The following is a 24,208-nucleotide window of genomic DNA, read 5'->3' on the forward strand; positions in this document are numbered from 1 at the left end:
CCACACCTGCTCCTCTGCTCCCCCACCAGAGGCACACATGAAGCTCTGCGTGTAGCGTTCTGGGGCTTCTAGGGCTCACGATCTCCAGACATTCCAAGTTCTGCCTACAAACCAGTTACAAACATCTGAGAGAGATGTGGTGAGGCTCGTTCACAGCAGCAGCTCGGGTCTTGCTAGTTCGATTCTCTGAGTCAGTGAGCTTTTCCTCTGTGGCCAAAATGCCTTACATACACAGGGCTGGAAGGTGAACTCCTTACACACATTAGGGATGAAGACTTGTTTTGACGCCCAGTTTCAGAGGGTTTGCTCTGACGGCACTGTGGAAGACACAGTTCAATGCTGCCTGTCGTGCAACCTACATTTCTGCTTCCGGGAACTTCCTTTCGGGTGTAGCAGAGGTCTTGATTTAGATCACAGTAAGCAATTTCAGGATGTGCTGATGGGATAGCAAATCAAAGGGTCAAAGGGATTCTTGCTGCACATAGGTCACAAGGAGATTAAGGTGTATATTTTTATTGGGAGTATGGCTTGTTTGACCTGAATGATTTTTCTCTGACACGCAGGTTTATATAAGAGAAAGGAGAGCTTCCCGGCCCTTGGGCTGAGATGAAGTGCAGGTGGAGAGATGTGCTTCAGATGAAGTTTGACTTGCCTTTGCGTGGGTTCTTAGCTGTTTCTCACACACAAACACTGGCTTTATTAGATTAATTTTCCTCTTTTGTTTATCCATGTGTTGAGGATTTCATACATGTGTATGTATCCTGATCAGATCCATCCCTTCTCCCCATACCTTGACAGCCCCCCATGCAACTCCTCCCGACTTCCTATCCTCTCGCTTCCCTCTTTATAGCTCACCAAGCCCAGTAATGCTGCCCATATGTGCATGGGTAGATGGTCATGCACCAGAGCATGGGAAACCTGGGAGAGGCCACACCCCCAAGAAAACTAGCTCTCCCTACCCCCAGCAGCCACGCTTAACTCTCAGCACGCCCTGTTTGAGATGTGTCTCGGGAAAGAGAATGTTGTCTCTATGTAGGCAACACTGCTGCGGTTTTGCTAGGCATGTTAAAATTCTTGCGTCTGAGCCAGCAAGAAATACAAACCAGATCCCAGGAAATGAAAAGCTCTTTTTCACTCCATCTGTCCGCTTGGTTTCCCTGTCTTTCTGCCCTGCGTCCAGTCCAGCGTCTCCTGTCCCCATACACTCGGGAAAGGCGCTATGTCTGCAGGAGTGTGTACTTTAGGAGATCCTTCACCTCATTTTGACAGGAAATACAGAGCAGCAGGAGGTGCAGAGGGCCTTCGAGCGGGATGGCCTAGCTCCTAAGGTTTCTGTGCCCCACCCCCAACAGCACAGCACAGCTGGGCATCGAGCGTTCAAAGCAGAGCCTGTCAACCTCTCTGTGGCTCCCATTCTCCGTCCACAGCATACACAGCAGGATCTTCATACCCAGCGATGGCAGCGTCTGCTTACAGTGAGACTCTGTTTCCAGTTCCAGTTCCAGCTGCCTCTGAGTCCGCATTACTGTCAGAGAATTTAGAGTTCACTTGCCCAACTTAGCGCCACGGAGAAGTTGACAGGATGTCCCAGGAAAATGAAGTTTGCTCACACCTATCCGAGTCAGGAGAGGGCTATGGCAGCCTGTGTAAAGGAGGTTGCCTTGGCCTGACGACTTGCCACCATACATCTGCCCCTGTGTTTACAATTTGAAAACCCTTAATTGTCCAGGGCTGTTTTAACACTGGCCACTGATACTGTCGCGGGGTTCCAGCTGCAGTCTCCCATCTCCTGGACAGGTCTCCTGCTGTCTTTCGGTAGCAACTCAGCTCCTCCCTGCTGGAACATGCTGTGGCCATCTGCAAAGCCCAGGCCTCGTTAAAGCTGAGGCTGGAGCCGGGAGTAAAGTATATGCTGTTCAAGTGTGAGGGCTGGTGTTTGGATCCCCAGCGCCATGTAAATGTTGGTTGCGCACAGAAACCTTCCTGTAATACCAGGACACAGGGTGGAGACAGGATCCTAGGGGTAAAGTGGCCAGCAAGACTAGCCAAAGCTCTGTGAGCTCTGGATTCAAATAGGAGACCTTGCCCCAGTAGTCAAGGTGGGGCAGGATCAAAGTAGATTCCTGTCATCAACTCTGGGGTTCCACACATGTGTGCACAAACACATGCTTGTACCCCACATATATTCAGCCATAAACATGTGAATATGCACACACACCACATACCTGCACACACACACAAACAAAATAATTTAAAAAACAAAGCACACAGCTGAGGCTACAGACCCACATACTTAGTCATAAGGCCTCACTACTCTGATTGGACTCTGCCTCTCCACCAGCAGAGATGTCTATGCACTTTAAGCTATGAAATATACAGGTGCAGGAAGGTCTCACAATTGGGCATTTCTAGAAGTTGTTTGTATCCTGCCCTTACCTCTTTGAAGGGAACATAAAACCTAAACCCTTTAAATTCATAAAAAGCTTTTCATGTGCACAAGCTCAGTAGCATCGAATTCACTAGAATTCATAGATAAACAATCGGACGACTTTAAACACCTCAGCACATGTTCTACGAGCTCTCAGCTTCACAGAAGTGTAGCGATCAGCCCAGAAAGGGATAGGTGGGCGCGGACTAGCTCAACAGGCAAAAGTGATTGCCGCCAAGCCTGGGGACCTGAGTTTGATCCCGGAACCCCCTGCAATAAGTTGTCCTCCACATGTGTGCCATTGTGCGTGAGTGCGCACACAAACACATACAAACCAAATGTAAGAAATAGAAGGGGAAGGTGTCTGGCACTTTAGCTTCAGTTCCCTAGGCTGGTTCTCAACAGGGAAAGGAGAAGGGACAAGTTTCTGTGGTGGCCATTGAAACTGGATTGAGTGTTTGTAGCCTGGGGAACATTGGAACCCCAAGTGCTACAAAGCTCAACACAGTTTGCAAAACATAAACATGTGAATGGTAAAGCAACACACATCTGAGAGAAGAACGGGGCACACTTGGGCCTCCACTGTATCTGATCCTGTATGAAGCTAAGAGCTCTGACTAGGCTTGACTTCAGTGACACTTGAGACAACTCATAAAGCTGGCACAGGTGAAATCATTTCATTTCGTGTCTGTCGCCCAGTTTGAGCTTCTAAAACCCATCATGGAATGGAAGTTTTCAGAAATGGGACAGAGTGATGCCTTGGAACATTCGTTTACTCTGTGTCTGGCCAGATGTTAGTGTGTGTGTCCTTGAAAGGACGTGAGGAAGAAATAGTCATTGTCGGAAGGTTTGAGGGGGAGCTTCATCTGTCTTGGCTTTTTACACTGCTTTCTGCTGGGCTTATACTTGTGAAGTATGAGCTGTAGTCTTCCAAGTTGTCCACCTCTGCATAGACTCAGTCTGCAATTAAGAAAAGCTAGAAAGAGTTCTGATGTTTTTCTGTCTCCAGCTTTTTTTTAGGAGAGTTGGAGAAGTGCCTTGAAGATCCAGAAAAACTAGGATCCCTTTTTGTGAAGCACGTGAGTACAGAGGCCGTTTTGTATTCTCTTCTGTTACTGGCACCTCTGGTGACTTGAAGATGAGGCCGCCTGACGTTTACAAGAGTGGGTGCTGTCAGTCATTCGTAGTTTTAATCCCTGTGGCTTGTCTGGCTCTGAGTTACCCGCTTTCCCGCTCCTGACCCTGTCTGGCTCTGGGATTGCAACAATGCAGGTTGGTCAGAGGGCTCCAGAGCCAGACAGGCTTGGCACGGTAACCTTGCAGGTGTCTAAAGACAAACAAGTATTTGGTAATTATTTACCTGTCCATACCTGTAGTGGGCTTGATGTACTAGCTAAATATATGGATGCATCTAAAATAAATGATATGTATGCAAGTTGTTTTAAGGAAAAATCACTACATTTTCAAGAAGGCTTTTGTATTTTTGCATTATTTTTAATATCAAGCTTGATAGAAGGTAGATTTTCATATCTGGTTCCGCTCTCCATATATTGTAGGATTTTTATTGTTACAGTAAAATAAAAAAAATCTTACCTTCACAGACAGTAGTTAGAAATGGATGAATGAATACCTTAAATATCCTTTTCAAGTAACTGTAGATAGTTATCTTTGGCATATACCAGTCTTTCTTTGTAGCTTTGAGGCCTGTCCTGGAACTAGGTCTTGTAGACCAGGCTGCCTCTGGGATTAAAGGTGTGCGCCTCCACTGCCCAGCAATGGTAAAGGATAATTTCTTAAAAGGACTGTGTGATCTTCTCCTTGCTGCTGTCTATTATCTTTTTAGCTGACTTGCTCTCAGAGCCCTTGGCTCCAGGCAGTTGGAAGCCAGCTGCTGAGTTGGCACGCTCTTGCAGGCGTTGGTATGGTTCATCACATGTCATCCCAGATGAGCCTTTTAGCTCCATCACTGGGCCTTCAGAGAGTCTCGTCAAGCTAAGGCACATGGTTTCCAGAGTTCCTTATTTTTCCCCCTCTTGAACCTGGGATTTCCACTGTTCATCCTCACTGCCAGCTGTGTGTCTTGCCTTAAGATGACAAGCGTACTTCATCAGTGCTCAAGAAAATTTCCCCCAGCTTCCAGAGTAGAAGCAACTGTGTGCCCATCATTCTGTCAGGCTGTTGGTGGTTCGTAACACAAGCCGCTGTTGAACTGGCTTCAGTCACAAGTGCTCCTCCTCAAGGCCGTGACTGAATGCGGAAGGCATGTGTGTGCCATGTGCGAGCGTTAATAAGATGAGTGACTTGTATGACTTCATCAGTGGCATTCTGAAGTGAAGCTGGCATTTTCTGTGGCAGACTTGCAGTGCTGACAAAGCCTTGTCTTGCTGCCAGTGATTTTCCCCCACCCACCTTGGACCTGCGGTGCGTCAGTCAGTACTGATGTCAGCACCACCAGAGGGCAGTGACATCCCAGTGGCATTTCAAAAGTGATTTTTGGCCTAAGGGAAACACAGATAGGCCCCGTGGACCCCGAGGGGTCTGCATATGTGGCTTTGAAAGCTGTCGAATTAGCAGGATGCCCGTTGTCCCTGTGTTCCCTGCCATGGGATTTGAGATTAAAGACTTACTAAACACAGACTGGTCACCAGGACTGCGGGCAGCCTTGGAGTAATGGAAGTGTCTTCTCACGCTGCCAGTGGTGTGGCTGGTACGGGTGTGTGGCAGATGAAAACAGAGGGCTGTTTCAGCCCAGAGCTGGAGTAGGCTAATGCCCGGGATCTGGAAGGAGCTCCCAAGAGTAGCAGCCTTGCTCTACAGTGATCCTTCCTGCATGTGCTGTGTGCTGATAGTCTACCTCACTCCCAGTGGTCTAATCTTCTGTTCGCCTCTTTACTCCTAGGAGAGAAGATTGCACATGTACATAGTCTATTGTCAAAACAAGCCAAAGTCCGAGCATATTGTCTCCGAGTACATCGATACCTTTTTTGAGGTAAGACTCAACATGGTTTCTGAATCTCTTACTGCACTGTGATTATGAGAAGTTCGGGTGCCACTGATTTCCCGGGACAAAGGGGAACCCTCGTGGAGGCCTGAGAGAGATGTGTCCAGATGCTTGCTTTATTGTCTCTAAGTCAGAGAAAGGAGTGTGGACTCAGTCTGTGGTCGGCCTGCCGTTCAGAAGGCCAGTGTGGTTAAAATGAAGGGTTTGAGCAGCGTGTGGCACCTCTTTTCCATGGCCCCTGCTGCAGGGTGGGAAGATCACAAGTTTAAGGCTCACTTGGGCTACATAGCAAGATAAAGTTCACCCTGGACAACTTCATGGAACCCTATCTCAAAATAAAAGCAATGAATTAAAGGAGTAGTTAATGGCTGGGAACAGAGCTCAGTGTGAGAATTACCTCCTACCATAGCTAAGGTCCTCAGTAATTACAGTCCCCTGTAATGGGTGGGAAAGGGCTTGGAAATTTGGTTTGGTTCTGTTTGGTTTGCTTTGCTTTTATTGTTGTTATTTCGTTGTTTCGTGTCTAATGCCTGTGGAAGCCTGCAGAGAGCATTGGATCCTCTAGAACTGGAATTATTGCGGTTGAACAGTTATGAGCACCCAGTGGACTCTGAGAATTGAACTTGGGTCCTCTTAAAGAACAGCCGGCACTCTTAACCACTGGGCTCTCTCTCTAGCCCTGGGGGAGAAATGGTTTCTTATTGTTGTAAATTTAAGGTTCATTACAACCCAGTCATTCAGATCTAGACTTATTTTCTAAAAATGATTTATGTGTTTGTGTAAATAAAAAGAAAACAAACTGGAAAAAAATGCCTTAGTAATCGAAGACTGAAAAGGCTTACACAGGCCAGCCCATGTTGCATACCTTCCCCCGGGAACAGGTGGGGCAGAAAGAAGCCTCGAAATGAAGAGCCTTCTGAAAAGTCACCCAGGAAGATTCAGACCACATGTTCACATCCTGCGGGACAGAATGCCCTTGTTGCCTTTTGTTTCCTCCTTTCTTTCCTTCTTTCCTTCTTTCTTTCTTTCTTTCTTTCTTTCTATCTTTCTTTCTTTCTTTCTTTCTTTCTGTCAATCAGGGTGTTATGGTTAATAACTATAAGGAATAAAATGTTGCCCTTTAACAAGTAACACTTGAGGTGGTTTGTTTTGGTTTTTCGAATCCCCAGGACTTAAAGCAGCGCCTTGGCCACAGACTGCAGCTCACGGATCTGTTGATCAAACCTGTACAGAGAATAATGAAGTACCAGCTGCTCCTGAAGGTGAGGGCAGGGGCAAGAGCAGGGTCGCTGTAACTGTCCCTCTGCTGAAGGGCTGGAACACCCTTCACCTTCCACCACCACAGGTGCAGAAGAAGGTCTCCCTGCCTCCTTATAGAGCTACCTTATTACCTCTGCTCCAAATGTTTCTGAGTAGTTCCTTACATTAGTAAGGCATCTCTGCACAGCTTTTCCATATCTCATTCCTTTCAAGTTCTGAATCAAAGGGTCAGTGAAAACAAGCTCGTGTCTCTGCCGTATGCCTTGGAGTGGCAGTGATTGTTCTGTAGCTCTATCAACTTTATTTTAAATACATGTATATTTTATGTAAGTGAGTATTTTAACTGCATGTATGCCTGTGTACCACATGTGTGCCTGACACCCATGGAGACCAGAAGAGGGTGTAGGAACCAGTTACAAACAGTTGTCAGCCACCACATGGATGCTGGAACTCAAACCTGGGTCCTCTCTAAAAGCAGCCAGTGCTCTTAACTGCTGAGCCATTTCTCCAGCTCGTCCTCTTGGATTCTTGATTAAACTAAATTTTGAGTCTCCGTATATCTGTTCCTGTTGGCCTAGCAATAGCTGTGAATTAAGTTACTAAGCGCCACCAGAGATGACGTCATCTGAACCTTAGGGTCTGGGCATGAAGAGAGGCCACAGTCAGTCTTGGAGTAGAGTGGGAATCGGGTGGCTTCTCACCATCGAGATGCCTGTGTGCTGTGGTTCTGAGAGGCGGGAATGAGACCACGGCACGGAAGTGCCGACAGACAGATGGCGGCAGAGGGCCAGCTGCCACCGCCCTCACTCACCCACCACATCTTTCCTCCCTTCTCTCACAGGACTTCCTCAAGTACTCAAAAAAGGCTAGCCTGGATACATCAGAATTAGAGGTATCTTGTGGTCCTGCTGTACCCCTGCAAACCCCTACCAGCATGGGGTCTGGTCTTGGGTGGGGGTTCACGTCAGGGGGGTGCAGCTGGAGAGGAGCTTGACCTTTGACTCTGCTTTCTCCCCGCCCACAGAAAGCTGTAGAAGTCATGTGCATAGTACCGAAGCGGTGTAACGACATGATGAACGTTGGGCGGCTGCAAGGATTTGACGTAATGCAGTTGTTCTTTGAGGGTCTCCTCTGCTCCTGTCCCTTTCTTTTGTCCTGCATTGTTTCTCTGCACATATAGAAAGATGGTCCTCGTCTTTTGTCTCCTCTCATTCTCCTTCAGTGTGACTGACTTTCAACCTCTTTTCAGTGCCTTTGATTTCCTTTGGGGACTGTGCTCTGCCTGAAGCCAGTAGAATAGAGGTCCCCAGGGCTGTGCTTTGCCTCTGATGGTGTCTGCATCCTCTTGAGCCATCTAAAGCCACAAAAGCCAAGGATGAAGGCTCTTATCTTTCTCTCATCCCTGGGAGGTTAACTTCAGGGCCACCGGGTTCTTGAATCTTCCCAGCTTATTCTGGTTGCACGCTCCGACTCTTATTTACTATGTATAACAAATACAAAAAAGTAAATACTTATTTACTATGTATAACAAAGTGAATTCAAGTCAGAATCAGTCTTCCAGTTAAGTAAGGAGCCGGAAGATGCTTTAATGCTTCTTGACACCTGCATTAAGGTTTAATGTCCAGGTCCGTGTTCTTCAGTCTGTACCTGGAGGGCTTCTGCTGATACACCTAGGGGAGAGGCTTTCTTTTCTCAGAACCACCCCTAAAGAAGCCCTTTCTTATTCTCGCATTCTGAAGCCATTGGTTGCCCAGGGTTGGCAAGACCTCTAACTTAAAGGCATTGTTCTGCTTGGAGCTAAGAATTCATTGCATTGAAAGAATGAGCTCTGTAAGGTCCTAGAAGGACACGTCATTCTGTGGGAGGAAAGCAAACAGACCATTGGCCGCTGAGAATGCAATGTTTTCTCCCCTCCTTTCTTCCCCTCTTTTTTTTAGGGTAAAATTGTTGCCCAGGGTAAACTGCTCTTGCAGGACACATTCTTGGTCACAGACCAAGATGCAGGACTTCTGCCCCGATGCAAAGAGAGGCGGGTTTTCCTCTTTGAACAGATCGTCATATTCAGCGAACCTCTTGATAAAAAAAAGGGCTTTTCCATGCCAGGATTTCTGTTCAAGAACAGTATCAAGGTAACAATTGTCTGAGAGCTTTGTAATAACTCTTTTTTCGTTATTGTGACATTCTCTGAAGCTTATTTAATATTTTCAAAACCTTCTAGCACATTGGCGAATCTTTAAAACTCACAATGCTGCCTGTGCTCTGGGGCTGCTGTCTTGAATACCTGTGTGACTGTAGCCATGGGCCGGTAGACAGTGTCTGCAAGTCCGTGTAAAACTTGCTTTAGAGTATTGGCCTGGAGCCAAAGAACACAGCCAGCTCAGTGTCTCATTCTCCACTCAACAGAGAGATCCTCAAGGTTCTTCAAGCTTGGGGCTCCAGAGGTGGGGCAGAGACACTCTCTGCCCTGGGGTAGCTTGCCCTCTGGTGGCAGAGAAAGGTAAACAGAAAATAATTGTGAAGATCCTAACTCTGTAAAGGGGTCAAATCAAGGATGACCCAGTGAGAAAGAAGGGAGCCTGGGTCCCCAGCAGATGGTCCCTAGAAGATGCGTACATATGCCTCCCCTAAGTTCTTGTCGTGTGTGCAGCTGCGCAGGCCTGAGTTCAGAAGGGAGGTGGCTCTGAAGTCTTAGAGCCTCCTTTACTAGCACCGCAGTCTTGCTCAGAGGTGCCAAGGAGCCTCTCAGGCCTTTGAGTCTGTAGGCTTCATGGCGCGCAGGTGAGACATGGCATTCTCTTTTGTGAAGCTGCGTGGGCTGTTGTAGACTAGTGCCAGGTTTCTGGCTCCTGAGCCCAGGGCACCCTGGTCTCCAGGCCCAGCCTTTGGACCTTTGGATCCTTTGCTCACCAGGACCTACAAAGGCTTCAGAGCCCAGCAGCAAGAGAAGAGCTGCGTGGCCTGAAGCTGAGATGCCAATCGTCTGTGTCCCATGCCACCCCAGTGCCATCTACTGCAGTCCCTCCCTCTGAAGCCATGCCCATACGGCAGCCCGTCCCTTAAAATTCCTGTGTATTCTTAACACAAGTCTGTGGACAAAACGTCCCCAACACCTCAGACATTCCACTGATGCGTTCATATTCTGCGCCGGCTGCTTCTGTGAAGTTGTTTCCTGTGTTTTAGTCATAATGTCACATATGTGTGTTTTTATTTTTAGAGAAGTAAAGGATCAGTGCTGGATAGTCGCAGAGGAGTTTTAGAGACTAATAATCCCGGCTCACATAGCTGGTTTGTTAATATTTGAACTATGAAACAAGCCATTAAACTCCTGATACTAGCCTTGCATCTTAAGTGCTGCAGACAGAAAGTCTTTCTGGTTTCAAGCTTTTTAAAATTCTTCTAAACTTTAAAATTATTATATACATAATGGCAACTTAGCAGTGGTACCCAGTTCTTTTTCTTTGGGGGTGGGCTATGTATGTGTATATAGTGTGTGTGGTTGGGCACATGTGGAGGCCATATGCAAGCTCTAAGGAGTTGGTTCTTTCCTTTTACATTTCTGTGGACTCTGGGAAAAGAGGTCAGGGTACCAGGCTTGTGTAGCAAGCCCTTTCCCCATGGAGCCATCTCAGCAGCCCCAGGATGGTGCCCACTTCCAAACGTGTTCACTGTGTGTGGAGCCTGAGCGCACTTTTAGGAAGTGATTTGCAGGAGCCCACGTCTTCATTGCAGGCTATCACACAAGGCTCTTACAGTGTTTTATTCATTTTAAATTTCAAAGCACTGTGGGCTCGGGTGTCCAGTGAAGGAATGTTTGTTTCCTAAATGAGCCCTGAAGCTGTTCAGCTAACAGAAGTTCAACTAAGAAATCATTATTGCCATGTAGGATGAAATTCACCTCATACTTTAAGTCTTGTGGTAAAATGCATCCAACATAGTATTTACCATTTTAACTTTTTTAGGGAACACCTCAGTGGTATTAAGTACATTTCATTTATGCTGTAGTACTACTCAGACCGTGGGACTCTTTTCATTTTACCAAAGTCAAACTCTCCACACATTAAATATGACATCCCCATTGTCCCCTCCCAGTAACCCTTGATGTCCACTGTGCTTCATTCTGTCCCCGAGAGTTTGACTACTTCCAGGAGATTATGTATGCGGAGTCTCAAATATTTATCCTTGTATATGTGGCTGACTAAAGTTGACATAGCTTTTTGAAAGTCGGACCGTGTTGTGGCATGTATCAGTGTCTCTTATTAAGGCTAAATAACACTCCACAGTAGGTTTACGTTTTGCTAGCGGGTCTTCTGTTGGTGACTATTCAGGATGCTCGCATATCATAACTGCTGTCTAATGGTTCACTCCTTTAAAGGTGAGCTGCCTTTGCCTGGAGGAAAATGTGGAAAACGATCCCTGTAAGTTTGCTCTGACATCAAGGACGGGTGACATGGTGGAGACCTTCATTTTGCACTCATCTAGTCCGAGTGTTCGGCAAACATGGATCCATGAAATCAACCAAATTTTAGAAAACCAGCGCAACTTTTTAAATGGTGATGTATCCTCTTACCAGCTGCGTCTTCTCTCTCTAACGTACAAGTTTCTGCTTCTTAGTGTTCATTTCCTGGTCATGCGACAGAACTTGCTGTCCACCATATCTCTTTTGCAGATTAGTGGGGGGGGGGGGGTAGTTTGTGTAGAATGCCATGTGGTTTCCATTGCCTGTAGATAGACTAAGACTTATCTCATGTGATTGTAGAGAAGCCCATAGCTGTTAACTGCCATCTTCCTCTCTGCAACAGTCCCCGTGACCGCCAGCTCCGCTGTCATTTTAGCTTGGTGGATGAAAGAGGTGGAGACCACAGTAGGGAGCTAACTGCTGACTGAACCAGTCCTCACTGTGGCCTTTTCTGCATAGTCACATCCTAGTGCCTAAGCCTAAACCAGGGAGACATTGTGATGCCCCTGTCTCAAGAAAACCCTCTACAGGACATTTAAAAGTCAGGAACAGAGACTCTCAATGGGTGGCACTGTTAGCCTAGTTGTAATATGCCTACTGTTTGCCCCAGGCTGCTGTCTAACTCTCTGGTTGACCAATTATCTGGACCCCTGTGGTCCAAGTAGGCTCCTGTGACCATAAGCATTTGCCTGAATTAGCTCACTAACTCTCAAGCCCGGTACTTCCATTTCATTGTATATGACTTTTTTCTATACTCTGCGGTTAGAATTTTCTTGATACCCTTACTGACCTTCTTCTGTTGAATTGCTTGGTTTTACAGCCTTGACATCACCCATCGAGTACCAGAGGAACCATAGCGGGGGCGGCGGCAGTGGCAGCGGGGGCAGCAGCGGCGGGGGCGGGGGCAGCGGTGGCAGCGGGGCCTCCAGCGGTGGCAGCAGCGGCCATGGCAGTGGCCCCAGCAGCTGTAGCAGCGGCCCCGGCTCAAGCAGGAGCAGGCCCTCCAGGATTCCACAGCCTGTCAGACACCACCCCCCCATGCTGGTCTCCTCTGCAGCCTCAAGCCAGGCAGAGGCAGACAAGATGTCAGGTATGTCTGCTCCCAGCCCCTCACTGCCTCCCCCGAGCAGCAGCCTGGCCCTTGAGGCCAGCATTGGCCAGCCCAGCAGGCTCCCCCTGAGTGGAGACTCCGAAGGTCTTGAACGAGAAACAGAGCCCATTCCCAAGATGAAGGTGATGGAGAGCCCCAGAAAAGCCCCTGGGAATGCTTCTGGTACAAGCCAAGACGGAAACACCAAGGATGCCCGGGGGAACCTGGGCCCATTACCTCTGGGCAAGACTAGGCCAGGGGCCATCTCGCCGCTGAACTCTCCTCTCTCCACTACGTTCCCTTCTCCTTTTGGCAAGGAGGCCTTTCCTCCCAGCAGCCCCCTGCAGAAGGGGGGCTCCTTCTGGAGCTCCGTTCCTGCTTCCCCTGCCAGCCGGCCAAGCTCCTTCACCTTCCCGGGGGACAGTGACTCCCTCCAGCGACAGACGCACCGCCACGCAGCCCCCAGCAAGGACACAGACCGCATGAGCACGTGCTCCTCAGCCAGCGAGCAGTCCGTGCAGTCCACTCAGAGCAATGGGGTAAGAGCGCCGGGGAGCCTGCGCCCGTCCACCCCACCACCTCTGTCCCGCCAGCTCTTCTAAACCTTCGTACTAACTCCAGCTCTCCAGCACTGTGCAGCAGTAATCGCCTTCTCCAGTTCTCCTGTGCATTGTCTGAGTAGACACGTCTGTGGCCTCTGTGTGTGCACTCGTGTCCGTGCCCCGTGGCGTTGCACTGGCACCCAGCCGCCAAATGAATGCAGCCACCTCTAACCCCTGTGGGACCACGGACAGCGCCTGCTCTCCTCTCTACTAACTTGCTTCTTGCTTTATTCCTGTCTCCTTAAGAGAACGTGCACCATTAACCTCCTCCATGCGGCATCTTTAAGTCTTCAGTTTCTGACCAGAAAAGTATCTTGGGACTTGCTTTTAGGCCCTGCCTTCCTCGCACTTTTTTTCATGGTTTTTTTTTTTTTTTATTTTTTGAGTTTTTTCTGTTCTCTATTACTTACAATGAAATATGTAAACTTTTAAGCTTTTTGTTTATCGCTTAGTTTTGCTCTTTTGTGCCATAAGTTATCTTTGCAGCTTTTTTGAGTCATCTGATGAAAAAAAAAATTCCTCAAGAAAACATCCAACAACAACTCAAAGCAAAATAAAATGGCATAAGGGGGCAGGAATCTACCCAATGGGAAAGTTTCCTCTACCCTAAGTCTCCTGGAGAGACACTGGCTTAGGCGACTGACACCCGGCTTCTCCAGAGATGGCTGGGCTCATGCCTCCAGCGAGGATGCCAGGGGCCATCTGAGTGCCTCTGCAATGGGGTTCCAGCTCATTTTGTGGTCACTTGCATTGTGTTCTCAAGCTGAAGGGTGTCTGCTGGGTTCCCCCCACTCTCTGGCCTCCTCACTGTCCTCCAGCTGTTTCCTACAGGCAGATGACCTGGCCCGTAACACTCTTCTGAAGGCATGCGTGAGCGCACAGAACTGTTCTAACGACTGTATGTTTGAACGCTTTATAAATTTTTAAATACATTTCCCTAAAAGGGTCTGTGTCTCTCGTTGTATATATATTTATATATAAAATCTAGCTTTTGCATGTCTCTTTCCTCTGGACTTCTATTAATCCCTCATTTGTACTCTTTATCTTCTTTTTCGTTAGGGATTTTCATTAACTCGGCCTTCATCTTTATTGGTGGAAGAAATTGAGACGTGGGTCCTGATGCTTTTGTTTACACTTGAGCTAACCGCTAAGTGGTTAAGCAGGTGTCTGGTGGAGAACATCCCCCTGTCCTTGCTATGGACTCTCCAGTTTGTACAGGGCTGGGTTGGAAACTCTAAGGCAGACAGTGCACTGACAAGTCATAGTCCAGGCCTACTCTGCTCAGTGGCTGGGCCTGGTCTCAGCACTGTGGCCCATCCAAAGGCCTGCTGGAGTCTCCTGTACCTGTAACATTCGCAGCAGGTAGAGCCATCAGGTCTGTGTCTCCAAGTGAGTAACTACTCTAGGACAGGAGCCAGGCCTTCATCTCCGGATGCCCCTTCAAGGGTGTGGTTAGAGACACAGCTCTGCCCTGAGAGAAGGCACAGTCCATCTCATGTGGCTAGTGGCTGGTACATTGATGGGGAAGTGCCTTTGATTTCTGACTCTTCCCGCTGCTTTTGTGGTAGGACTGACAGGCTGAGTTTCCATCAGAATGGAGATGTGACATACCCTCTTGCCCTCTTCCCCGCTCTGGCTGCTCGCCAGTGAGCAGGGCCTCCCTTCCTGTGACCTCCTCTGAGGAGCTGTCTGGGATTATAGACAGGCAGGTACACCTGACCTCTCATATGCCCTTCCTCCCACTCCAGATGGCACCTCCTTCTGAATTCTGCTGCGATAGGGTGCGTGGGGTGTAAATACGTGGCCCCAAACTGACTGGGCTAGCCTGTGCTCTGTACCAATAGCTGACCTACCCTTCCGCCAGCATGTGAGCCGCAGAAGAGAACACATTAGAGTCGACCCCAGCCCTGCCTCCCTATCACTGGGTGTCCTCTGCACACTTGCCACCCTGCTCTGAGGGGAGGTGGTCATACTCTGTGGCAGGGAGGTTCTTGTGGGAACTGCGGAAGGCTGATTTGAAACACCTAGTGCGTATCCTGGCCAGAGGTGTATTGGAAAGTGACAAGAGCCGTGATGACCGCAGATGACCACAGTTTTGAGATGCAGCCTGCTGTGGTGCCCTAACCAGGGTGGCTGTGGCAAAGAAAGTTTTAGGTTACATGTCTAGCACGTTTGCCTGTGCCATCCCAAAAATACTGGGTCCTGCCCTGTAAGTCAAAATACTGAAGTACAAACTGAATGTACAAAGTGAGCCAAGGCACCCTTTGAGCTGAAGGGTCACTGGCAGGAAGCAGGGACTGTGGGGACAAGAGCAGTGCAACTCATCGTGAACACAGGCAGGCAGCTCTTCTGTGCCCATAGCAGCTACCGGTAACTGCCCTGCCGGCTGCCCACGCGTGGCCTCACAGAAGAGCAGGTGGGCCTGATGTCCCCTCACCACCTCAGAAGGGCAGTCAGCTGCCTACTCTGTCATGCTCAGAAGACGAGGAATGAGAAGGGCAGGGGCCAGATCTTCTCCCCCTCAGAGCATCCCAGACCCTAACCTCCGTAAACACCCTGAAGCAGCAGTGTACGAGCATTTGAGAGCAAACTCAGAAAAGCCAGGGCCCAGAGGCCATTTCCCGTGTCCTAATTTGATAGAGGGGAATTGGGCAAGATGACACTCAGGGATCAGCAGTGATGTCACCTTTCTGCGCTCCTGGACAAATTGGTAGTCAGGTGAGAGCATGGGACAAGTGACTGCCATCTGTGTTTCGTTCATTCTATCTGCATGCCCAGGCTGGCAGCTTCAAGAAACCAATTTGGTTTTTTCTTTTACAGTCTTGTTTCATTGACTGAGTTACTGAACAGGTGTTGCGGGCCAACCACATGTCAGTCGCTGACCAAAAAAAAACCTGGATGCTACTCAGGCCTCAGGATAAGGGCAGTGAAAAATATCCCTACAGCCACTTAAAGCTCTCTTCCCCAAAGCTCGAAGGCAGCTCTGTGATATTATGCCAATTAATCCCATGACAAGAGCCATGTGAAGACCCCTGAGGCAAGCTCGGTCAGAGGAGCATCCACTGAGGGACACACAGGAGATGGAGCAGCCATCCACATGAGTAGAGTGGTAGTGGATTGCTCTTTCAGATGGTCCACATTCTTTGGGGTGGGGACAGAGGGAAGCAAGGTTAGGCAGACAACACCTTTATCCTGGAATGCACTTTCCAGCGAATGTCTTGTTAGGAAGATCTGGAGACATCTCAGTTACGATCTGTCAGTCAGCCAAGCGGCTACTCTACAGCCTTCAAAGTTAATACTTGTTTGAATCTGAAACGCCCAACACGTCATCGGCGGGAGGACCGAGCGGCTCGTGCAGGGCACGGTGAAGATCCAACTGCGTCGGTCTCCCAGGGCATCAGCACTGAGGTGGATCTTTTGGAGTTGTTTCTCCATGGCTGACCAACTTCGTTGCAAGGGGCGGGGGAGCGTTAAACTGAAGAGCGTGTGAAGGAGGAGTCTGACATCTCCCTGTCTGTCTGCCAAGCCCCTTGCGGGCTTGGTGCCGTGGCGCACGGGTCACCAGCAGCTGCTGCTGTAGGACCTTGTCTCAGTCCCCGCCCACCCTCTCTCCCTCTTCCCCTCCAGAGTGAAAGCAGCAGCAGTAGCAACATCTCCACCATGCTGGTGACACACGAGTACACGGCAGTGAAGGAGGATGAGATAAACGTCTATCAAGGAGAGGTCGTTCAAATTCTGGCCAGTAACCAGCAGAACATGTTTCTGGTGTTCCGAGCCGCCACTGACCAGTGCCCCGCAGCCGAGGGCTGGATTCCGGGCTTTGTCCTGGGCCATACCAGTGCAGTTATCATGGAGAACCCCGACGGGACTCTCAAGTGAGTGCCAGCAGCGAGGCAGCCTAAGTATGGGCATAGGAGCCATCAAGGAGTGCTTGAAGGTCCGGGAGGGAAGAACTCAAGGAGAAGCTGTTGATTCACGCAGGTTTAGCTGTTGATTCACGCAGGTTTGCCCCTTAAGTGGAGTGTGTGGCCCCTAGTGAAGGTGGGCTGTCCTTAACCTCACAGATCCACTTTAATACATCTTTCATTCAGTGATCATTAATTTATATCACTAAATAATCCCTGAAGGTCTAGGTTAAGGAGCAGGACCTCTTGAGGAACACAAGGTCGTCACGCACAGGCTGCAGGGGAAGATCTATGTGATGGCTTCGCCATCGGCCCTTTAATACTCACAGGCTGTTGAGCAATTATATTAAAGACAATTGAGTCCATACTGGTCTTTGAAACTTTTTCTCTTCCTGGAGCCTCCCTGAAATGGGAGAGACTAGCCATGTCTTTCCCAGAGTAGAATAGTTCTGTCACTAGAAGAGGCAGTGCTGCCTGGCCGCACAGGTCCCCGCAGGACACTGGCACTAGAGGCCAATACTTCAAACCATCTCTCCCTTCTCTATGACTGGCTTCCTTCCCCTCATCCTGTCTCCCTAAGAGGCAGAGAGAAGTGAGTGTGTTGTTCAGGATCCTACACTTTCTATGCCTTGACTTTGGAAGAAAGGCATGTGGGAGATGGAAGTCCCATGTTATAAGTCTTCAGCACACATTTGTGAGCCTTACGCTAGTCCCTTCAGGGAACAGATGCACTGGGGTAGGCCGTGAGTAGGCAGGTGAGGATGTAGACTTGCGAAGGACTGGCTCACATAGCTGTAGACAGGCAGATCCAGACGGCTGGTGCCCATCAGGTTCCCTCCATAGTCCTTCAGCTGGATAAGGAAGGGCTTCAGCCATCCAGATGTTCCTGCTGGCCAGAAGTCCCCTCAGAGAAACACTGGGGACATTTGACTGTCTCAGCACAGTGTGACCCCATCAAGATGACACATAATTTAACTATTGCTTTTGAATTTTAATCTTTAAAATTTGCATAAATAACTGCTGGCTTTGTCACCTGCTTCCTGAGTAGGACCTCTGTTCCTAGAGACTCTCAGTTCCTCGTTGAAGCCTTTCTCTGAGGCTTCCAGATGTCACCTGCTGACCATGGAGACAGAGGGATGTGAGCAGTGTGTTTTTCTCTTTCCTAGGAAGTCGACATCTTGGCACACAGCACTCCGTTTAAGGAAGAAGTCTGAGAAGAAAGATAAAGACGGCAAAAGGGACGGCAAGTTAGAGAACGGGTACAGGAAGCCACGCGAAGGGCTCAGTCACAAGGTATCTGTGAAGGTGCGTGTGAAAATCCAGGCCTGGTGCCACCTCCAGGAGGAGGGCGGGGAGGGTGAGCCGCGGCAGGCCCTAAGCTGGGACTTGCTTAAAGACGCTCTCCCCTCTCCTGGAGGCAGCATTACATTGGCTCTCTGTGCATTCATTGGGAACTGTGTAGGCATGTAACTTAGCACTTGTGGTCTACGTGTGGCTTCCGAAAATGTAGTTAAGCCAGCCAGCCTTAGCCTGAATCCTGTACAGTTGAAGTAGCATGTTTGTGAATGAAAAGATAATCAGCTAATTGATATGGCATGACACATTCAAGGGCATGTAAAAGCAATAGAAGGGGGTTGGTTCTGATTGGTTCCAGATTAGCCAAGCTCTTCCAGCAATAGCTGTAGCCCTGGAATCAGGTAGGCTACCTGGAAATAGTTTTGTTTTTATTAATGCCTATTTGTCTTTTCCGTTTCAGCTTCTCAACCCCAACTACATCTATGACGGTGAGTTCTGCTGTCTTTGCTCTTGAGGGCTCGCAGTTCTGTGGGGTCTCTGTCAGGGCATCTTGGCTCTGCACTGGGGTATTCTGTGGTATTCTGGGTGTGCACTGGTGTGTGACACCACATGAGAGGTGTGGAGAGATGCTGAGGATGACCGGCATTGACCAAACTCCCTTACCTTGCAGTTCCCCCAGAATTCGTTATCCCATTGAGTGAGGTCACAAGTGAGACAGGGGAGACCATTGTTTTTAGATGTCGTGTCTGTGGCCGCCCCAAGGCCTCCATCACCTGGAAGGGCCCTGAACACAACACTCTGAACAATGACGATCACTACAGCATCTCCTACAGGTGAGGGGGTCACTCGAGCAGCACACTGGCTAGGGGCGTGGTTGATCCTGTAACTTGGTAACTGAAAAGGTGCTGTTCTCTGAATCATCTCTTTCCTCTGTCACCTTGGGTGCGTAGTCTGTGGGAGAACATTTCATACTTGGGGAGGGAGGTGATGCTGGTACCTGAAGGTGCTGAGCCTTCCTGAAGCCTAGCGTATTCTCCCGTGTGCCAGTGACATCGGGGAGGCCACTCTGAAGATCATTGGTGTGACCACAGAAGACGATGGCATCTACACGTGCATCGCTGTGAACGACATGGGTTCAGCCTCATCTTCGGCCAGTCTGAGGGTTCTAGGTAAGCCACCGGAGCAGAGCACCTCTGCCAGCAGTCTCCTAAGGTCTGTTGTATCTGCCACACTTGGTGTGCCTGTGAAGTCTAGAACAAAAGCTCACATGTGTGACTGTCCCAAAGAGGCTCAGCTAGCAGGCAGGGGAGACTCTAGGTGAAGGCGTGTATAAAGGTCTGTGACCGTGCCATTGTGCACTGGAGTCACTAGTGACTGGTCTGAGCTGGGATGCGGTGCTTTCGTGCCCTTAGTACTTAGAAGCATGTCCTTTTATATCCAGTCTTTCAGCCGAGGCTAAGTTGGACCACGAAGTGTGTATGTGGACCCCAGCTCAGCCCGTCAGTGAGGTGGACTGTGACAGTTCAGTGACTTCCCTATATAGCTAGGAGAATGTTCCCAGGGACCTGCTTGTTGGTGACCGTGGCACCTTCACAGCCCAGCGGACGCTGTGTTCTCTGCAGTTAGCCTTTCCCGCTGTGGACAGAATCCTTCCTAACCCTGATGGACTCCTGTTGCAGTTGGCATGGGTAGGTGTGTTCAGAGCAGGACAGTGTATGGACTGGTTTGCAGCAGTGCCCACTGAGGCCAGCCATGCTACACGAGGCAGCTACAGGTGTCCACCTGCCCTTAGTTGCTTTGAGTTTGGGAAAACCGCTTCCAATAGGGGAAATAAGAATCTCAACTAAATGATGGGATTATTTAGAGTAGTCTATGTGTAGACAGTAATTTACCTAAAATTTTATCCCACATTTTGACTTTATTAAATCATAGAAAGGGCGTATTATGGTTATGGAACTGTGACCTAAAAGAGAGCAAGATCTTGAAATTTAAGATAAAGAATCGTTGATTTTTCTCATTTAAAAAATCATACAAATTATAGAGTTGGTTCTTAATAAGCTACTCAAACTGCTCAGAGTCACAGAGCTACTCAACCCTTGGGGATCTGAGCAGGAAAATGAGTAGCTATTCCTGTCACAAAATCTTCGAGGTCTTTAGAAAAATGCCATTTTGTCAGACAGGCCATTAGATTTTCTTACAGTTTCTAAACCTCACCCTGTGGGAAACCACTTGGTTTGCAGGCCTTCGTGGTCTGTGGTTTTAATGTTTCCTAGTCAGTCCACACCAGTGAGCTGCCCTGGGTAGACACTGTTCATCACTGTGTGTTCTCCAGAGTACTGCCCCAGTTCTTTCTGCTCTGCGGCCCCTGAGTCCCAGCCCCTATGGACATGTTGACACCAAGCCAGGCACTGTGACTAGATCGGGGCAAGAGAATTACTAGGGGAGCGATTCTTGCATCTTGAAGCTAAGGTGGTCAGTCCTGCCACCTCAGAAATGCATACAAGCCCCCACTGATGGAGCAAGTCAAGCAAGGGTCCCCTTCAGGAAAAAGGAGAGCTGTGACCAGGAGGAGCCAAGGGGCTTTGTGTCATTGTGAGGCCATTTCTTGAACTGCTTAGGGATCAAGGACTAGACATTTATGTTTCATGCTCTTCTGTATGTATACAATATTTTGAAGATATTTATTTAGGGACTTTTTGAATCCTTTTTAGTGAAAAATAAAGGAAAAATGTTTGCTTTTATGTGAGAAAAATACAGTATTTTTTCAATTAAAAGTCTTTAATTTTGTGCATAAATACTATATTTACATCATTTCTAGCCCTTCCTCTCTCTACTCCAGCTTCTTCCATGCCCCCCACTCCCTCGCCCTCTTCAATTACTATTTTTATTTATTTATTTATTTATTTAAGATTTCTGCCTCCTCCCCTTCAATTATCATTGTTATATGCACATGCACACACAGCCTGCTATAACCATTTAGTGTTGCTCATGTGTTTAGAGATGGCCGCTTGGGATTGGATAATCCATCATCCCTGGAGAACACCGAGTCTCCCTGAGTCCTTAATTGCCTGTAGCTCTTCATCTAGGGGTAGGCTTTTGGGAAGTACCCCACACGTACATTAGCACATCAACTCAGTGTTGTCATTGTGCAGATCTTGTTTAGGCAGCCTTAATTGTTAGGATTTCAGAGGCAGATTCCCCGTGCCCCCTCTCCTCCTCTATGCTGGACTCTGTCTGGCTCGGGATCGTCAGTCCTTATGCATGCTGTCAGTGTCTTAGTAAATTCCTAAGAGCATCCACCCTGTTGTGCCTGGAAAATGTTATTTCCTGAAAATTGTCCACCCCCTCTTCCACATAGATCCCTGAGCCGTGAGGGAGGAATGTGATAAAGGCATCCCCGTTAGGACCAAGTTAGGAGCAGAGTCTCTGTCCTGTCCATTTGTGAGTCTGTACTAACTCCCATCTACTGCAAGAAGCTTCTCTGATAAGCACTAAACGATGCACTCACCTGTGGGTTTTGTGGTGTCGTTAGGACAGAAGAAAGGTTTAGAGAAGACATCTTGTTTACTTGGGTGTATCATACCATATTCACTGTTAGCAAGTGACTTCCAACTGCATGTATGATAAAACTGTCCATGTCTGCAGCACATTTATAACTTACATACTCTAAAACACTGTAAACATTAAGACAACATAGTGAACCCTCGACTTCTGTAGACTGTGAAAACAAGCTGTGAGTCTGGGTGACCAGGAGTGACTGACCATAAATCAGGCCTGTCAGGCCGGAGAGATGGCCCACGGGGTGAAAGCAACTTGCTACATAAGCATGACAGTCTGACTCCAGATGCCTAGAACCTACAATAAAAGCCAGGCACGGTGACGGGAATGCCTGTGACCTCAGTGCTGTGATGGGCAGACACAAGAGGTTGACTGGAGTTTGCCAACCTAACTTCAGGCTCAGTGAGAGAATGTCTGTAGGGAATAGTCAGATACGAGACTCAAATACAATTTTACACATTCTTAAATAAAAGCAAATTTTTGATTCACTGACATTTAGGTTAATCTAATGTATCAACAGTATTTGATTCTAATGTGAAATCAATACCTATAAATTGTTCATGAGATCTTTCCAATCTTCTATTCATGTTAAGTCCAGTGTCCTGTGCATCTGTCTTACTGTGGCATGAGAGGTACTACCTCTCAGAGATGCGAGGTGGTCATGTGTGCTGGCCATATTGGACAGTAGAGGTTTGTTTGTGATTTCTTATCCAGAAGCTCTGCTTTGGGTATACTCAGGAGCTGAGCATGGTGGGTCACACCTGTAGTGCTGGCTCTAGGGAATCAGAGGCAAGATAACCACCAGCTTCCGGCTGCTGGCAGCAGCACTGTTTTTTAAAAGAAAAAACAAATGTGCTCAGAAGAAATGGTGTTCTTTTCGCAGGTCCAGGAAGTGATGGGATCATGGTGACCTGGAAGGATAACTTTGACTCCTTCTACAGTGAAGTGGCTGAACTCGGCAGGTATGATGCGAAGCCCAAAACCCCTTCCACAAAAGAAAGATCGCTCGTTATCCAAGACCCATAAGCAGAGAATGTTGCCATGGATAGGAGTGACTGTCTTGTGTGGGGGGGGTTAGTGGCTCTGTGTTTGCCAGTACCTGACAGAAGCAAAAGACAGAAAGGGTTTCTTCTAGCTCATGTTCTCAGCGGGTTTCAGTCTGTCCTGACAGGAAAGACAGCATGACAGAGCTGTAACCTCCTCCTGCTAGACTCCCTCCTCATGGTCCATAACCTCCCCAGAAGGGTCCCACGGGGTAAAAAGTGTTGAGAACATGACCCTGTGGAGGCAGTGGCAGGTTGACGGGCTTTAGATGTTAAGCACTGGTTGGATCCCAGAATGAAGGCCTAACGCCATGGGCTATCCACTGATGGAACAAGCGCTTTCCCCACTGGGCATCTAAAAGAGCACTAGCTGGGTGCTGTCCTTGGAAGAGTTCAGAGAAGAGGCGCATGTTTGCATTGTAGATTCCTTCTCTCAGGATGCCGGTTGAGAAAGGCTAACCGTGCACTCTTGGCTCGGTTGTTCGTGGAGATTTGAAGGGGTTACCCTGTGATCTGATGGAGTATCAGGCTCCTCTTGACGGAACAAAGAAGTTTCGACATAAAGAGGCTACTTCTCTCCAGCTGAGGTTGCCAAGGCCACACTGGCTCAGCAATGCCACAGACAGTCTGTCCCCTTCTAAATTCTGGCTGCCTTCTGAAGTATACAGCACCCGCCCGCCTGTAGTCTGTGTCCCCAGGCAGGAGAGGAGCACAGAAGACTACTGAGTCGTCAGGTTGGGAGAGCTTTCCCATGCAGTTGTCAGCAGCCTTCTCCATTCTGTTGGCCACTCTGGGCCACATGGCTCCTGTGGTATATATCCATTTACATATCACTGACCAGAAAGTCTCACCCCCACCCGTCCCCCACACCGTCTTAGCAGTAATGATGTGCCAGCCCTCACAACACTGCAGAGTGACGGCAGGCATTCTGTTCATCTTTCCCGGGCTCATCCTGGCGGCACACACCTCGCTCAAGTCTCAGTCCGGAAATGGATGTAGGACTTTTTCTTACACGGACTCTCACCCTGTGCTTCCTCACATGGCGGTGGAGCATTCCAGAACAGAAGCAGAGCTTGCCCAAGCTCAGAAATCAGCAACTGTACTCTTTCTGTATTCTACAGTTAGGGCAGCCAGCCACTGACCGTCCACTTCCTCTGGGAGGAGTGTCAGATGTAACTTACCCCGTAGCCTGCCCTGCCTCTGCCACACATTCATCCATTTCCCTGGGTGAGCACAATGTGCTGACCCTGAGAGCAAGGTCATCTTAACCTTACAGCATCAAGGTGCTGCTCGGGCTCTGGGTGTGCACTGGGACGCAGCACCAGAGACCTGACCCTCAGTTGAAGGGACAACTTGCCTACACTGCAAGTAAGCTTAAGCCAAGAGAACAAAAAGACCCTCCCCTCAAGAGTGGGAAGGACATTTATCTGGCTACTGTGGGCACTTACGTCAGCTCCGAATGGTGATGTTGTCCAGGAGGACAAAGGTAGAAGCTGCATGGTGAGGCCAAGGCTCCTGTGAGCTGTTCCCGTCACACATTCAGTGGTCAGGAAGCCCAGGGCCTGCATG

The 24,208-nt window shown here is 48.7% G+C and overlaps 1 protein-coding gene across 5 annotated transcripts in view; it reads left to right on the forward strand.

Annotated features, from left to right (window-relative positions):
• The window catches only part of Trio (trio Rho guanine nucleotide exchange factor), a 282,243-nt gene that overhangs the window by 253,212 nt on the left and 4,823 nt on the right, over positions 1-24,208 (forward strand). For 3 of the 5 annotated variants that reach the window (XM_050144819.1, XM_050144822.1, XM_050144823.1), the window contains exons 41-54: positions 3,438-3,507; positions 5,328-5,417; positions 6,599-6,691; positions 7,531-7,581; positions 7,714-7,791; positions 8,627-8,818; positions 11,062-11,239; positions 11,966-12,774; positions 16,465-16,712; positions 17,909-18,047; positions 18,499-18,526; positions 18,709-18,871; positions 19,086-19,207; positions 22,480-22,558. In XM_050144819.1, the coding sequence (XP_050000776.1) occupies positions 3,438-3,507; positions 5,328-5,417; positions 6,599-6,691; positions 7,531-7,581; positions 7,714-7,791; positions 8,627-8,818; positions 11,062-11,239; positions 11,966-12,774; positions 16,465-16,712; positions 17,909-18,047; positions 18,499-18,526; positions 18,709-18,871; positions 19,086-19,207; positions 22,480-22,558 (2,340 nt within the window). Of the gene's footprint in view, positions 1-3,437; positions 3,508-5,327; positions 5,418-6,598; positions 6,692-7,530; positions 7,582-7,713; positions 7,792-8,626; positions 8,819-11,061; positions 11,240-11,965; positions 12,775-16,464; positions 16,713-17,908; positions 18,048-18,498; positions 18,527-18,708; positions 18,872-19,085; positions 19,208-22,479; positions 22,559-24,208 lie in introns of those variants that run through there. The other 2 variants (XM_050144821.1, XM_050144824.1) reach the window with 2 other exon arrangements.

Source organism: Alexandromys fortis, unplaced genomic scaffold, assembly GCF_014885135.2.
Source record: "Alexandromys fortis isolate MF-2015 unplaced genomic scaffold, M_Fortis_MF-2015_v1.1 scaffold_52, whole genome shotgun sequence".
NCBI classification, from domain to species: domain Eukaryota; kingdom Metazoa; phylum Chordata; class Mammalia; order Rodentia; family Cricetidae; genus Alexandromys; species Alexandromys fortis.